At 61.9% G+C, this 14,819-nt stretch overlaps 10 protein-coding genes across 10 annotated transcripts; 5 read left to right on the top strand and 5 right to left on the bottom strand.

Annotated features, from left to right (window-relative positions):
* Positions 1-205: 205 nt before the first annotated feature.
* Positions 206-588, bottom strand: LOC116436570 (scale keratin-like). Its single transcript, XM_032093796.1, has one exon. It carries the CDS (start codon positions 569-571, stop codon positions 206-208), a length of 366 nt encoding a protein of 121 aa, XP_031949687.1. The 5' UTR covers positions 572-588.
* A 1,095-nt stretch (positions 589-1,683) lies between these two features.
* LOC116436273 (scale keratin-like) lies at positions 1,684-2,076 on the top strand. The gene has a single exon (XM_032093326.1). The coding sequence runs from the start codon at positions 1,702-1,704 to the stop codon at positions 2,065-2,067; it is 366 nt and encodes a 121-aa protein (XP_031949217.1). The 5' UTR covers positions 1,684-1,701; the 3' UTR covers positions 2,068-2,076.
* A 1,271-nt stretch (positions 2,077-3,347) lies between these two features.
* LOC116436319 (scale keratin-like) lies at positions 3,348-3,730 on the bottom strand. The gene has a single exon (XM_032093372.1). The coding sequence runs from the start codon at positions 3,711-3,713 to the stop codon at positions 3,348-3,350; it is 366 nt and encodes a 121-aa protein (XP_031949263.1). The 5' UTR covers positions 3,714-3,730.
* A 1,096-nt stretch (positions 3,731-4,826) lies between these two features.
* On the top strand, positions 4,827-5,209 carry LOC116436318 (scale keratin-like). The gene has a single exon (XM_032093371.1). The coding sequence runs from the start codon at positions 4,844-4,846 to the stop codon at positions 5,207-5,209; it is 366 nt and encodes a 121-aa protein (XP_031949262.1). The 5' UTR covers positions 4,827-4,843.
* A 1,283-nt stretch (positions 5,210-6,492) lies between these two features.
* On the bottom strand, positions 6,493-6,875 carry LOC116436317 (scale keratin-like). The gene has a single exon (XM_032093370.1). The coding sequence runs from the start codon at positions 6,856-6,858 to the stop codon at positions 6,493-6,495; it is 366 nt and encodes a 121-aa protein (XP_031949261.1). The 5' UTR covers positions 6,859-6,875.
* A 1,093-nt stretch (positions 6,876-7,968) lies between these two features.
* LOC116436314 (scale keratin-like) lies at positions 7,969-8,351 on the top strand. Its single transcript, XM_032093368.1, has one exon. The coding sequence runs from the start codon at positions 7,986-7,988 to the stop codon at positions 8,349-8,351; it is 366 nt and encodes a 121-aa protein (XP_031949259.1). The 5' UTR covers positions 7,969-7,985.
* A 1,270-nt stretch (positions 8,352-9,621) lies between these two features.
* On the bottom strand, positions 9,622-10,004 carry LOC116436306 (scale keratin-like). The gene has a single exon (XM_032093362.1). It carries the CDS (start codon positions 9,985-9,987, stop codon positions 9,622-9,624), a length of 366 nt encoding a protein of 121 aa, XP_031949253.1. The 5' UTR covers positions 9,988-10,004.
* A 1,092-nt stretch (positions 10,005-11,096) lies between these two features.
* Positions 11,097-11,479, top strand: LOC116436310 (scale keratin-like). Its single transcript, XM_032093364.1, has one exon. It carries the CDS (start codon positions 11,114-11,116, stop codon positions 11,477-11,479), a length of 366 nt encoding a protein of 121 aa, XP_031949255.1. The 5' UTR covers positions 11,097-11,113.
* Positions 11,480-12,793: 1,314 nt separating this feature from the next.
* LOC116436309 (scale keratin-like) lies at positions 12,794-13,176 on the bottom strand. Its single transcript, XM_032093363.1, has one exon. It carries the CDS (start codon positions 13,157-13,159, stop codon positions 12,794-12,796), a length of 366 nt encoding a protein of 121 aa, XP_031949254.1. The 5' UTR covers positions 13,160-13,176.
* Positions 13,177-14,263: 1,087 nt separating this feature from the next.
* Positions 14,264-14,646, top strand: LOC116436311 (scale keratin-like). The gene has a single exon (XM_032093365.1). The coding sequence runs from the start codon at positions 14,281-14,283 to the stop codon at positions 14,644-14,646; it is 366 nt and encodes a 121-aa protein (XP_031949256.1). The 5' UTR covers positions 14,264-14,280.
* Positions 14,647-14,819: the final 173 nt, after the last annotated feature.

Here is a 14,819-nt window from a genome sequence, read left to right as displayed (position 1 = left end):
AAAGGTGAGGGAGACAGGAGTTGGATGCAGGAAAACTTTATTGTGAACAGAGGGGCAGGAGAGGCTGGGAGAGGGACGGCAGGCAGGCCTCAGCCAGGCCGGGTGTCAGGGGCTGCAGGAGGCCAGGGCGGCTTGTGCAGAGCTCAACTTCTCCATGCTGGGCCGAGGCCGCCGTGGGTGTTTGGGGTGCGGGGCTGTGGTGGGTCTAGCAGGGCCCGCAGGTGTCCCAGAGCTTCTTGCTGTAGCGGGGCAGGACGCAAGGGCTGCAGGCGGGAGCAGCGTAGGCTCTGCCAAAGGTGCAGAGGCCCCCCGAGGCCTGGGTGGCGCCGGCGCCGTAGAGGCCGCCCAGCCCCAGGGAGCCGCCAAAGGCCGGTGCTCCGGAGGAGCCCACCACGGCTTGCTGCGGGAAGGAGCTGAGGATGGGGCCGGGGAAGGTGACCACCACGGGGGGCGGCTGGATGAAGGCTGAGGAGTCGGGACACTGGCGGGCGCACAGCTCGTTGCAGCTCTCAGCGATGGGCTGGGGCACAGCCACGCTGGTTTTGGGTGGGCACAGGTCGTAGCAGGACATCTTGGCGTGGGATGCGAGGGTGCTCTGCAAGAGAGGCCAGCGATGGTGGGAGAGCAGCAGAGGCCAGCGGCCGAGCCACAGAGGGGCCGGGGCTGGAGCAGGGAGCTGCGAGCAGAAGCGCTCGCACACTTACCCTTGTCCCCGAGGAGGAGAAGGTGGCCAGGGCAGTGCTTGGCCGAGTCTGGCCCCAGCAGGGCTTTTATAGCAGCCCCAGCATTGCTCAGCTCCAGCCAGGCCAATCTGCTCAGGGGACACTCCCTGCTGCTGCTGCTGCTGCTGCTGCTGCTGCTGACAGCAGGGCTGTGCGGCCCCTGCCCCTCCCTGAGTCAGCATCCCCCAGGTGCCACCCCAGCACATCCCGCTGCCCAAGCCATCCTCTCCTTCCTGCCACGCGAGGGACTCAATAGCAGGGATGTCACCCAGAGTAGACTCCATGGAGACGCGGAAGTATTTGGGAGGTCTGGGTCAAGAGTGGAAGGACCAAGAGCTTTGTGGGGATCTGTGCATCACTGGCCAGCGTGGGGGAGCCAGAATCCATCTACTTCTTTGCACTGCCCCGGGAGTTCTGCCAGGCTGGGTGCAAAGATTCTTCGTGCCAGGCCTGAGATACATGGGGCAAGGAGCCGAGCTGTCCATCTGGCCCAGGCTGATTCCAGCCCTTCCCCGCCCATTTGGAACATTAAAGATGTTCCTGGAGCCCATTCCTGGGTGACATCCCTGCTATCGAGTCCCTCACGTGGCAGGAAGGACAGGATGGCTTGGGCAGCAGGATGCGCTGGGGTGGCACCTGAGGGATGCCGACTCAGGGAGGGGCAGGGGCCGCACAGCCCTGCTGTCAGCAGCAGCAGCAGCAGCAGCAGCAGCAGCAGCAGGGAGTGTCCCCTGAGCAGATTGGCCCGGCTGGAGCTGAGCAATGCTGGGGCTGCTATAAAAGCCCTGCTGGGGCCAGACTCGGCCAAGCACTGCCCTGGCCACCTTCTCCTCCTCGGGGACAAGGGTAAGTGTGCGAGCGCTTCTGCTCGCGGCTCCCTGCTCCAGCCCCGGCCCCTCTGTGGCTCGGCCGCTGGCCTCTGCTGCTCTCCCACCATCGCTGGCCTCTCTTGCAGAGCACCCTCGCATCCCACACCAAGATGTCCTGCTACGACCTGTGCCCACCCAAAACCAGCGTGGCTGTGCCCCAGCCCATCGCTGAGAGCTGCAACGAGCTGTGCGCCCGCCAGTGTCCCGACTCCTCAGCCTTCATCCAGCCGCCCCCCGTGGTGGTCACCTTCCCCGGCCCCATCCTCAGCTCCTTCCCGCAGCAAGCCGTGGTGGGCTCCTCCGGAGCACCGGCCTTTGGCGGCTCCCTGGGGCTGGGCGGCCTCTACGGCGCCGGCGCCACCCAGGCCTCGGGGGGCCTCTGCACCTTTGGCAGAGCCTACGCTGCTCCCGCCTGCAGCCCTTGCGTCCTGCCCCGCTACAGCAAGAAGCTCTGGGACACCTGCGGGCCCTGCTAGACCCACCACAGCCCCGCACCCCAAACACCCATGGCGGCCTCGGCCCAGCATGGAGAAGTTGAGCTCTGCACAAGCCGCCCTGGCCTCCTGCAGCCCCTGACACCCGGCCTGGCTGGGGCCTGCCCGCCGTCTCTCTCCCAGCTTCTCCTGCCCCTCTGTTCACAATAAAGTTTTCCTGCATCCAACTCCTGTATCTTTTTGCCTCCTTTTCCAAAATCATGAGCACCCAGGGCATGGGGGGAGTTCCACGAGTGGGAGGGCAAATGCTGATCCTGGGATGGTCAGGGAGAATGAAAAAGACGGGGGAGTGGAAGGTAAAATAGAAAATGGACGGGTATAGTGGAGGTTAAACCTGAGAAGAAAATGTTATCAAAGGGCAAGTGGGAGAATACGAAAGAGAGCAGTGGGATGGGGTCAGGGTAGGAGAAAGAGAAGGAGCACCAAGGTCTTTTCCTGAGGAAAGTCAGATCCCCTGCTTGTAGGCCAGGAGTCCACAAGGCTTTTGCAGACCTGCACCCGTGCTGTCAAAGAGATGAGTGGGCCCCAGAGCTGGGAGCAAAGGACCAGGGCTCCAACCCGGCCTCCAGCCCCTCTGTGCCCCCATGGCTCTGCTAAAGGACCTGGGACTGGAATAAGAGGGACGCTTCCCCCTCACCATGCCCTGTACATTAAATTTCCTTATCAGCAGCTCCTTCTCTTTCCATTTGTCTTTGTCTTAGTCTTTCGTCTTTATATTGCTCCCACTGCTCATTCCTCATCTGTTTCCTCTTCTCCTTCTCCTTCTCCTTCTCCTTCTCCTTCTCCTTCCTCTTCTTCTCCCAATCCTTTGTCCTTCTTCTCTTTCTCCATCTCCTAACCAAACCCATTTGCATCATTCTCCCTCCTCCACTCCCATTTCCTCTTTGATTTCATTTTCTTCTCCACTTTAACCTCCACTGTCCACTTCCCTCTTCGATTTAACTTTCCCCTTCTCTGTCCCCTTCCATTTCCGATTCCCCCTGGCAATCCCAGCAACAACATTACCCCTCCCACTCTTGAAACTCTTCCAGCCTTGGGGTGTTCCTAAACTGAGAAAAGAAGGCGAAAAGACAGGAGTTGGATGCAGGAAAACTTTATTGTGAACAGAGGGGCAGGAGAGGGTGGGAGAGAGACGGCGGGCAGGCCTCAGCCAGGCCGGGTGTCAGGGGCTGCAGGAGGCCAGGGCGGCTTGTGCAGAGCTCAACTTCTCCATGCTGGGCCGAGGCCGCCGTGGGTGTTTGGGGTGCGGGGCTGTGGTGGGTCTAGCAGGGCCCGCAGGTGTCCCAGAGCTTCTTGCTGTAGCGGGGCAGGACGCAAGGGCTGCAGGCGGGAGCAGCGTAGGCTCTGCCAAAGGTGCAGAGGCCCCCCGAGGCCTGGGTGGCGCCGGCGCCGTAGAGGCCGCCCAGCCCCAGGGAGCCGCCAAAGGCCGGTGCTCCGGAGGAGCCCACCACGGCTTGCTGCGGGAAGGAGCTGAGGATGGGGCCGGGGAAGGTGACCACCACGGGGGGCGGCTGGATGAAGGCTGAGGAGTCGGGACACTGGCGGGCGCACAGCTCGTTGCAGCTCTCAGCGATGGGCTGGGGCACAGCCACGCTGGTTTTGGGTGGGCACAGGTCGTAGCAGGACATCTTGGCGTGGGATGCGAGGGTGCTCTGCAAGAGAGGCCAGCGATGGTGGGAGAGCAGCAGAGGCCAGCGGCCGAGCCACAGAGGGGCCGGGGCTGGAGCAGGGAGCTGCGAGCAGAAGCGCTCGCACACTTACCCTTGTCCCCGAGGAGGAGAAGGTGGCCAGGGCAGTGCTTGGCCGAGTCTGGCCCCAGCAGGGCTTTTATAGCAGCCCCAGCATTGCTCAGCTCCAGCCAGGCCAATCTGCTCAGGGGACACTCCCTGCTGCTGCTGCTGCTGCTGCTGCTGCTGCTGACAGCAGGGCTGTGCGGCCCCTGCCCCTCCCTGAGTCAGCATCCCCCAGGTGCCACCCCGGCACATCCCGCTGCCCAAGCCATCCTCTCCTTCCTGCCACGCGAGGGACTCAATAGCAGGGATGTCACCCAGAGTAGACTCCATGGAGACGCGGAAGTATTTGGGAGGTCTGGGTCAGGAGTGGAAGGACCATGAGCTTTGTGGGGATCTGTGCATCACTGGCCAGCGTGGGGGAGGCAGAATTCATTTATTTCTTGGCACTGCCCCGGGAGTTCTGCCAGGCTGGGTGCAAAGACTGCTCGTGCCAGGCCTGAGATACATTGGGAAAGGAGCAGAGATGTCCACCTGGCCCAGGCTGATTCCAGCCCTGCCCCACCCATTTGAAACATTAACGTTGTTCCTGGAGCCCATTCCTGGGTGACATCCCAGCTATCAAAGATCTGACATGGCAGGATGGACAGGATGGCTTGGGCAGCAGGATGCGCTGGGGTGGCACCTGGGGGATGCTGACTCAGGGAGGGGCAGGGGCCGCACAGCCCTGCTGTCAGCAGCAGCAGCAGCAGCAGCAGCAGCAGCAGCAGGGAGTGTCCCCTGAGCAGATTGGCCCGGCTGGAGCTGAGCAATGCTGGGGCTGCTATAAAAGCCCTGCTGGGGCCAGACTCGGCCAAGCACTGCCCTGGCCACCTTCTCCTCCTCGGGGACAAGGGTAAGTGTGCGAGCGCTTCTGCTCGCAGCTCCCTGCTCCAGCCCCGGCCCCTCTGTGGCTCGGCCGCTGGCCTCTGCTGCTCTCCCACCATCGCTGGCCTCTCTTGCAGAGCACCCTCGCATCCCACGCCAAGATGTCCTGCTACGACCTGTGCCCACCCAAAACCAGCGTGGCTGTGCCCCAGCCCATCGCTGAGAGCTGCAACGAGCTGTGCGCCCGCCAGTGTCCCGACTCCTCAGCCTTCATCCAGCCGCCCCCCGTGGTGGTCACCTTCCCCGGCCCCATCCTCAGCTCCTTCCCGCAGCAAGCCGTGGTGGGCTCCTCCGGAGCACCGGCCTTTGGCGGCTCCCTGGGGCTGGGCGGCCTCTACGGCGCCGGCGCCACCCAGGCCTCGGGGGGCCTCTGCACCTTTGGCAGAGCCTACGCTGCTCCCGCCTGCAGCCCTTGCGTCCTGCCCCGCTACAGCAAGAAGCTCTGGGACACCTGCGGGCCCTGCTAGACCCACCACAGCCCCGCACCCCAAACACCCACGGCGGCCTCGGCCCAGCATGGAGAAGTTGAGCTCTGCACAAGCCGCCCTGGCCTCCTGCAGCCCCTGACACCCGGCCTGGCTGGGGCCTGCCCGCCGTCTCTCTCCCAGCCTCTCCTGCCCCTCTGTTTACAATAAAATTTTCCTGCATCCAACTCCTGTCTTTTTGCCTCCTTTTCCAAAATCATGAGCACCCAGGGCATGGGGGGAGTTCCACGAGTGGTAGGGCGAACGCTGATCCTGGGATGGTCAGGGAGAATGAAAAATACGAGGGAGTGGAAGGCAAAATAGGAAAGGAAAGGAGATAGTGGAGGTTAAACCTGAGAAGAAAATGTTATCAAAGGGTTAGTGGGAAAGTATGAAAGAGAGCAGTGGGATGGGGTCAGGGTAGGAGAAAGAGAAGGAGCACCAAGGTCTTTTCCTGAAGAAAGTCAGATCCCCTGCTTGTAGGCCAGGAGTCCACAGGCTTTTGCAGACCTGCACCCGTGCTGTCAAAGAGATGAGTGGGCCCCAGAGCTGGGAGCAAAGGACCAGGGCTCCAACCCGGCCTCCAGCCCCTCTGTGCCCCCATGGCTCTGCTAAAGGACCTGGGACTGGAATAAGAGGGACGCTTCCCCCTCACCATGCCCTGTACATTAAATTTCCTTATCAGCAGCTCCTTCTCTTTCCATTTGTCTTTGTCTTAGTCTTTCGTCGTTATATTGCTCCCACTGCTTATTCCTCATCTGTTTCCTCTTCTCCTTCTCCTTCTCCTTCTCCTTCTCCTTCTCCTTCTCCTTCCTCTTCTTCTCCCAATCCTTTGTCCTTCTTCTCTTTCTCCATCTCCTAACCAAACCCATTTGCATCATTCTCCCTCCTCCACTCCCATTTCCTCTTTGATTTCATTTTCTTCTCCACTTTAACCTCCACTGTCCAATTCCCTCTTCGATTTAACTTTCCCCTTCTCTGTCCCCTTCCATTTCCGATTCCCCCTGGCAATCCCAGCAACAACATTACCCCTCCCACTCTTGAAACTCTTCCAGCCTTGGGTTGTTCCTAAACTGAGAAAAGAAGGCGAAAAGACAGGAGTTGGATGCAGGAAAACTTTATTGTGAACAGAGGGGCAGGAGAGGCTGGGAGAGGGACGGCAGGCAGGCCTCAGCCAGGCCGGGTGTCAGGGGCTGCAGGAGGCCAGGGCGGCTTGTGCAGAGCTCAACTTCTCCATGCTGGGCCGAGGCCGCCGTGGGTGTTTGGGGTGCGGGGCTGTGGTGGGTCTAGCAGGGCCCGCAGGTGTCCCAGAGCTTCTTGCTGTAGCGGGGCAGGACGCAAGGGCTGCAGGCGGGAGCAGCGTAGGCTCTGCCAAAGGTGCAGAGGCCCCCCGAGGCCTGGGTGGCGCCGGCGCCGTAGAGGCCGCCCAGCCCCAGGGAGCCGCCAAAGGCCGGTGCTCCGGAGGAGCCCACCACGGCTTGCTGCGGGAAGGAGCTGAGGATGGGGCCGGGGAAGGTGACCACCACGGGGGGCGGCTGGATGAAGGCTGAGGAGTCGGGACACTGGCGGGCGCACAGCTCGTTGCAGCTCTCAGCGATGGGCTGGGGCACAGCCACGCTGGTTTTGGGTGGGCACAGGTCGTAGCAGGACATCTTGGCGTGGGATGCGAGGGTGCTCTGCAAGAGAGGCCAGCGATGGTGGGAGAGCAGCAGAGGCCAGCGGCCGAGCCACAGAGGGGCCGGGGCTGGAGCAGGGAGCTGCGAGCAGAAGCGCTCGCACACTTACCCGTGTCCCCGAGGAGGAGAAGGTGGCCAGGGCAGTGCTTGGCCGAGTCTGGCCCCAGCAGGGCTTTTATAGCAGCCCCAGCATTGCTCAGCTCCAGCCGGGCCAATCTGCTCAGGGGACACTCCCTGCTGCTGCTGCTGCTGCTGCTGCTGCTGACAGCAGGGCTGTGCGGCCCCTGCCCCTCCCTGAGTCAGCATCCCCCCCAGGTGCCACCCCGGCACATCCCGCTGCCCAAGCCATCCTGTCCTTCCTGCCACGAGAGGGACTCAATAGCAGGGATGTCACCCTGAGTAGTCTCCATGGACACGCGGAAGTATTTGGGAGGTCTGGGCCAGGAGTGGAAGGACCAAGAACTTTGTGGGGATCTGTGCATCCCTGGCCAGCGTGGGGGAGCCAGAATCCATCTACTTCTTTGCACTGCCCCGGGAGTTCTGCCAGGCTGGGTGCAAAGATTCTTCGTGCCAGGCCTGAGATACATTGGGAAAGGAGCAGAGATGTCCACCTGGCCCAGGCTGATTCCAGCCCTGCCCCACCCCTTTTGGACCATTAACATTGTTCCTGGAGCCCATTCCTGGGTGACATCCGTGCTAGCGAATATATGATGTGGGAGGAAGGACAGGATGGCTTGGGCAGCAGGATGTGCTGGGGTGGCAACTGAGGGATGCTGACTCAGGGAGGGGCAGGGGCCGCACAGCCCTGCTGTCAGCAGCAGCAGCAGCAGCAGCAGCAGCAGCAGGGAGTGTCCCCTGAGCAGATTGGCCCGGCTGGAGCTGAGCAATGCTGGGGCTGCTATAAAAGCCCTGCTGGGGCCAGACTCGGCCAAGCACTGCCCTGGCCACCTTCTCCTCCTCGGGGACAAGGGTAAGTGTGCGAGCGCTTCTGCTCGCAGATCCCTGCTCCAGCCCCGGCCCCTCTGTGGCTCGGCCGCTGGCCTCTGCTGCTCTCCCACCATCGCTGGCCTCTCTTGCAGAGCACCCTCGCATCCCACGCCAAGATGTCCTGCTACGACCTGTGCCCACCCAAAACCAGCGTGGCTGTGCCCCAGCCCATCGCTGAGAGCTGCAACGAGCTGTGCGCCCGCCAGTGTCCCGACTCCTCAGCCTTCATCCAGCCGCCCCCCGTGGTGGTCACCTTCCCCGGCCCCATCCTCAGCTCCTTCCCGCAGCAAGCCGTGGTGGGCTCCTCCGGAGCACCGGCCTTTGGCGGCTCCCTGGGGCTGGGCGGCCTCTACGGCGCCGGCGCCACCCAGGCCTCGGGGGGCCTCTGCACCTTTGGCAGAGCCTACGCTGCTCCCGCCTGCAGCCCTTGCGTCCTGCCCCGCTACAGCAAGAAGCTCTGGGACACCTGCGGGCCCTGCTAGACCCACCACAGCCCCGCACCCCAAACACCCACGGCGGCCTCGGCCCAGCATGGAGAAGTTGAGCTCTGCACAAGCCGCCCTGGCCTCCTGCAGCCCCTGACACCCGGCCTGGCTGGGGCCTGCCTGCCGTCCCTCTCCCAGCCTCTCCTGCCCCTCTCTTCACAATAAAATTTTCCTGCATCCAACTCCTGTCTTTTTGCCTCCTTTTCCAAAATCATGAGCACCCAGGGCATGGGGGTGTTCCAAGAGTGGTAGGGCGAATGCTGATCCTGGGATGGTCACGGAGAATGAAAAATACGGGGGAGTGGAAGGCAAAATAGGAAAGGAAAGGAGATAGTGGAGGTTAAACCTGAGAAGAAAATGTTATCAAAGGGTTAGTGGGAAAGTACGAAAGAGAGCAGTGGGATGGGGTCAGGGTAGGAGAAAGAGAAGGAGCACCAAGGTCTTTTCCTGAAGAAAGTCAGATCCCCTGCTTGTAGGCCAGGAGTCCACAGGCTTTTGCAGACCTGCACCCGTGCTGTCAAAGAGATGAGTGGGCCCCAGAGTTGGGAGCAAAGGACCAGGGCTCCAACCCAGCCTCCAGCCCCTCTGTGCCCCCATGGCTCTGCTAAAGGACCTGGGACTGGAATAAGAGGGACGCTTCCCCCTCACCATGCCCTGTACATTAAATTTCCTTATCAGCAGCTCCTTCTCTTTCCATTTGTCTTTGTCTTAGTCTTTCGTCTTTATATTGCTCCCACTGCTCATTCCTCATCTGTTTCCTCTTCTCCTTCTCCTTCTCCTTCTCCTTCTCCTTCCTCTTCTTCTCCCAATCCTTTGTCCTTCTTCTCTTTCTCCATCTCCTAACCAAACCCATTTGCATCATTCTCCCTCCTCCACTCCCATTTCCTCTTTGATTTCATTTTCTTCTCCACTTTAACCTCCACTGTCCAGTTCCCTCTTCGATTTAACTTTCCCCTTCCCTGTCCCCTTCCATTTCCGATTCCCCCTGGCAATCCCAGCAACAACATTACCCCTCCCACTCTTGAAACTCTTCCAGCCTTGGGGTGTTCCTAAACTGAGAAAAGAAGGCAAAGAGACAGGAGTTGGATGCAGGAAAACTTTATTGTGAACAGAGGGGCAGGAGAGGCTGGGAGAGAGACGGTGGGCAGGCCCCAGCCAGGCCGGGTGTCAGGGGCTGCAGGAGGCCAGGGCGGCTTGTGCAGAGCTCAACTTCTCCATGCTGGGCCGAGGCCGCCGTGGGTGTTTGGGGTGCGGGGCTGTGGTGGGTCTAGCAGGGCCCGCAGGTGTCCCAGAGCTTCTTGCTGTAGCGGGGCAGGACGCAAGGGCTGCAGGCGGGAGCAGCGTAGGCTCTGCCAAAGGTGCAGAGGCCCCCCGAGGCCTGGGTGGCGCCGGCGCCGTAGAGGCCGCCCAGCCCCAGGGAGCCGCCAAAGGCCGGTGCTCCGGAGGAGCCCACCACGGCTTGCTGCGGGAAGGAGCTGAGGATGGGGCCGGGGAAGGTGACCACCACGGGGGGCGGCTGGATGAAGGCTGAGGAGTCGGGACACTGGCGGGCGCACAGCTCGTTGCAGCTCTCAGCGATGGGCTGGGGCACAGCCACGCTGGTTTTGGGTGGGCACAGGTCGTAGCAGGACATCTTGGCGTGGGATGCGAGGGTGCTCTGCAAGAGAGGCCAGCGATGGTGGGAGAGCAGCAGAGGCCAGGGGCCGAGCCACAGAGGGGCCGGGGCTGGAGCAGGGAGCTGCGAGCAGAAGCGCTCGCACACTTACCCTTGTCCCCGAGGAGGAGAAGGTGGCCAGGGCAGTGCTTGGCCGAGTCTGGCCCCAGCAGGGCTTTTATAGCAGCCCCAGCATTGCTCAGCTCCAGCCGGGCCAATCTGCTCAGGGGACACTCCCTGCTGCTGCTGCTGCTGCTGCTGCTGACAGCAGGGCTGTGCGGCCCCTGCCCCTCCCTGAGTCAGCATCCCCCCCAGGTGCCACCCCGGCACATCCCGCTGCCCAAGCCATCCTGTCCTTCCTGCCACGTGAGGGACTCAATAGCAGGGATGTCACCCTGAGTAGTCTCCATGGACACGCGGAAGTATTTGGGAGGTCTGGGTCAGGAGTGGAAGGACCAAGAACTTTGTGGGGATCTGTGCATCACTGGCCAGCGTGGGGGAGCCAGAATTCATTTATTTCTTGGCACTGCCCCGGGAGTTCTGCCAGGCTGGGCACAAAGACTGCTCGTGCCAGGCCTGAGATACATTGGGAAAGGAGCAGAGATGTCCACCTGGCCCAGGCTGATTCCAGCCCTTCCCCGCCCATTTGGAACATTAAAGATGTTCCTGGAGCCCATTCCTGGGTGACATCCGTGCTATCGAGTCCCTCACGTGGCAGGAAGGACAGGATGGCTTGGGCAGCGGGATGTGCTGGGGTGGCACCTGGGGGATGCTGACTCAGGGAGGGGCAGGGGCCGCACAGCCCTGCTGTCAGCAGCAGCAGCAGCAGCAGCAGCAGCAGCAGCAGGGAGTGTCCCCTGAGCAGATTGGCCCGGCTGGAGCTGAGCAATGCTGGGGCTGCTATAAAAGCCCTGCTGGGGCCAGACTCGGCCAAGCACTGTCCTGGCCACCTTCTCCTCCTCGGGGACACGGGTAAGTGTGCGAGCGCTTCTGCTCACAGATCCCTGCTCCAGCCCCGGCCCCTCTGTGGCTCGGCCGCTGGCCTCTGCTGCTCTCCCACCATCGCTGGCCTCTCTTGCAGAGCACCCTCGCATCCCACGCCAAGATGTCCTGCTACGACCTGTGCCCACCCAAAACCAGCGTGGCTGTGCCCCAGCCCATCGCTGAGAGCTGCAACGAGCTGTGCGCCCGCCAGTGTCCCGACTCCTCAGCCTTCATCCAGCCGCCCCCCGTGGTGGTCACCTTCCCCGGCCCCATCCTCAGCTCCTTCCCGCAGCAAGCCGTGGTGGGCTCCTCTGGAGCACCGGCCTTTGGCGGCTCCCTGGGGCTGGGCGGCCTCTACGGCGCCGGCGCCACCCAGGCCTCGGGGGGCCTCTGCACCTTTGGCAGAGCCTACGCTGCTCCCGCCTGCAGCCCTTGCGTCCTGCCCCGCTACAGCAAGAAGCTCTGGGACACCTGTGGGCCCTGCTAGACCCACCACAGCCCCGCACCCCAAACACCCACGGCGGCCTCGGCCCAGCATGGAGAAGTTGAGCTCTGCACAAGCCGCCGTGGCCTCCTGCAGCCCCTGACACCCGGCCTGGCTGGGGCCTGCCCGCCGTCTCTCTCCCAGCCTCTCCTGCCCCTCTGTTCACAATAAAGTTTTCCTGCATCCAACTCCTGTCTCCCTCAGCTTTCATCCAAAACCAGAAAGACCCCAGGGCTGGCGGTGTCCCAACACTGCAAAGGGAAATGGTGTTGCTGTGATAGCCCAGTGGAATCGGAAATGGAAAGGGAAGGGGATAGTAAAATAGGAGAAGGAAGGAGACCATGGAGGTTCAAGTGTAGAAGAAAATTATATCAAAGTGGATTAATAGCAGAAGATAGAAAATGTCAGGAAGGGATTGGATTGGGAGAAGGACATGAAGAAGGAGAAGGAATAGAGGAAACAGTGGAGGAAAAGGAGGAAGGAGAAGGAGGAGGACATGGAGAAGAGGAAGGAGAAGAAGAAGGAGAAGAGGAAACAGAAGATGAGGAACAAGGAGAGGGAGAAATATAAAAAAGAAAGACAAAGAGTAAGACAAATACAAAGACAAAGACAAAGGCAAAGACAAAGAGCTGAAGATGAGGAAGGTAAATGTACAGGGCATGGTGAGGGGGAAGTGTCCCTCTGGTTTCAGTCCCAGGTCCTTTAGCAGAGCCATGGGGGCACAGAGGGGATGGAGCCCTGGTCCTTTGCCCCGGGATTGCTCCCAGCTCTGGGCCCACTCCACTCTGTGACAGCACGGGTTCAGGTCTGCAAAAGCCTGTGGCCTCATGGCCTACAAGCAGGGGATCTGACTTTCTTAAGAAGAATCATTGCAACTCCTTCTTCTCATCTTTATCCTATCTTTCTCATCCTACCCCTTCCCACTTCTCCTTTCATACTTGCTTTTTGATAACATTTTCTTGCCCACTTTAACCTCCACTATCCCCTTCCCTCTTCTATTTAACTTTCCCCTTCCACTTCCATTTTCCATTCCCCACGGGCATCCGTAGATCAGCATTTCCCCTCCCACTCGTGGAACTCCCCTATGCCTGGGTTCTTCTTAATTTCAGAAATGGAGGCAAAGAGACAGGAGTTGGATGCAGGAAAACTTTATTGTGAACAGAGGGGCAGGAGAGGCTGGGAGAGGGACGGCAGGCAGGCCCCAGCCAGGCCGGGTGTCAGGGGCTGCAGGAGGCCAGGGCGGCTTGTGCAGAGCTCAACTTCTCCATGCTGGGCCGAGGCCGCCATGGGTGTTTGGGGTGCGGGGCTGTGGTGGGTCTAGCAGGGCCCGCAGGTGTCCCAGAGCTTCTTGCTGTAGCGGGGCAGGACGCAAGGGCTGCAGGCGGGAGCAGCGTAGGCTCTGCCAAAGGTGCAGAGGCCCCCCGAGGCCTGGGTGGCGCCGGCGCCGTAGAGGCCGCCCAGCCCCAGGGAGCCGCCAAAGGCCGGTGCTCCGGAGGAGCCCACCACGGCTTGCTGCGGGAAGGAGCTGAGGATGGGGCCGGGGAAGGTGACCACCACGGGGGGCGGCTGGATGAAGGCTGAGGAGTCGGGACACTGGCGGGCGCACAGCTCGTTGCAGCTCTCAGCGATGGGCTGGGGCACAGCCACGCTGGTTTTGGGTGGGCACAGGTCGTAGCAGGACATCTTGGCGTGGGATGCGAGGGTGCTCTGCAAGAGAGGCCAGCGATGGTGGGAGAGCAGCAGAGGCCAGCGGCCGAGCCACAGAGGGGCCGGGGCTGGAGCAGGGAGCTGCGAGCAGAAGCGCTCGCACACTTACCCTTGTCCCCGAGGAGGAGAAGGTGGCCAGGGCAGTGCTTGGCCGAGTCTGGCCCCAGCAGGGCTTTTATAGCAGCCCCAGCATTGCTCAGCTCCAGCCGGGCCAATCTGCTCAGGGGACACTCCCTGCTGCTGCTGCTGCTGCTGCTGCTGCTGACAGCAGAGCTGTGCGGCCCCTGCCCCTCCCTGAGTCAGCATCCCCCACGTGCCACCCCAGCACATCCCGCTGCCCAAGCCAACCTCTCCTTCCTGCCACGTGAGGGACTCGATAGCAGGGATGTCACCCAGGAATGGGCTCCAGGAACAACGTTAATGTTCCAAATGGGTGGGGCAGGGCTGGAATCAGCCTGGGCCAGATGGACATCTCTGCTCCTTTCCCAATGTATCTCAGGCCTGGCACGAGCAGTCTTTGCACCCAGCCTGGCAGAACTCCCGGGGCAGTGCCAAGAAATAAATGAATTCTGCCTCCCCCACGCTGGCCAGTGATGCACAGATCCCCACAAAGCTCTTGGTCCTTCCACTCCTGACCCAGACTTCCCAAGTACTTCCTGGTGTCCATGGAGTCTACCCCGGGTGACATCCCTGCTAATGAGTCCCTCACGTGGCAGGATGGAGAGGATGGCTTGGGCAGCGGGATGTGCTGGGGTGGCACCTGGGGGATGCTGACTCAGGGAGGGGCAGGGGCCGCACAGCCCTGCTGTCAGCAGCAGCAGCAGCAGCAGCAGCAGCAGGGAGTGTCCCCTGAGCAGATTGGCCCGGCTGGAGCTGAGCAATGCTGGGGCTGCTATAAAAGCCCTGCTGGGGCCAGACTCGGCCAAGCACTGCCCTGGCCACCTTCTCCTCCTCGGGGACACGGGTAAGTGTGCGAGCGCTTCTGCTCGCAGCTCCCTGCTCCAGCCCCGGCCCCTCTGTGGCTCGGCCGCTGGCCTCTGCTGCTCTCCCACCATCGCTGGCCTCTCTTGCAGAGCACCCTCGCATCCCACGCCAAGATGTCCTGCTACGACCTGTGCCCACCCAAAACCAGCGTGGCTGTGCCCCAGCCCATCGCTGAGAGCTGCAACGAGCTGTGCGCCCGCCAGTGTCCCGACTCCTCAGCCTTCATCCAGCCGCCCCCCGTGGTGGTCACCTTCCCCGGCCCCATCCTCAGCTCCTTCCCGCAGCAAGCCGTGGTGGGCTCCTCCGGAGCACCGGCCTTTGGCGGCTCCCTGGGGCTGGGCGGCCTCTACGGCGCCGGCGCCACCCAGGCCTCGGGGGGCCTCTGCACCTTTGGCAGAGCCTACGCTGCTCCCGCCTGCAGCCCTTGCGTCCTGCCCCGCTACAGCAAGAAGCTCTGGGACACCTGCGGGCCCTGCTAGACCCACCACAGCCCCGCACCCCAAACACCCACGGCGGCCTCGGCCCAGCATGGAGAAGTTGAGCTCTGCACAAGCCGCCCTGGCCTCCTGCAGCCCCTGACACCCGGCCTGGCTGGGGCCTGCCCGCCGTCTCTCTCCCAGCCTCTCCTGCCCCTCTGTTCACAATAAAATTT

This window comes from Corvus moneduloides, chromosome 29 (genome assembly GCF_009650955.1).
Source record: "Corvus moneduloides isolate bCorMon1 chromosome 29, bCorMon1.pri, whole genome shotgun sequence".
Classification (NCBI taxonomy): Eukaryota; Metazoa; Chordata; class Aves; order Passeriformes; family Corvidae; genus Corvus; species Corvus moneduloides.
The sequence above is the reverse complement of the archived record's forward strand: the minus strand, read 5'-3'. Positions and strand labels throughout refer to the sequence as shown.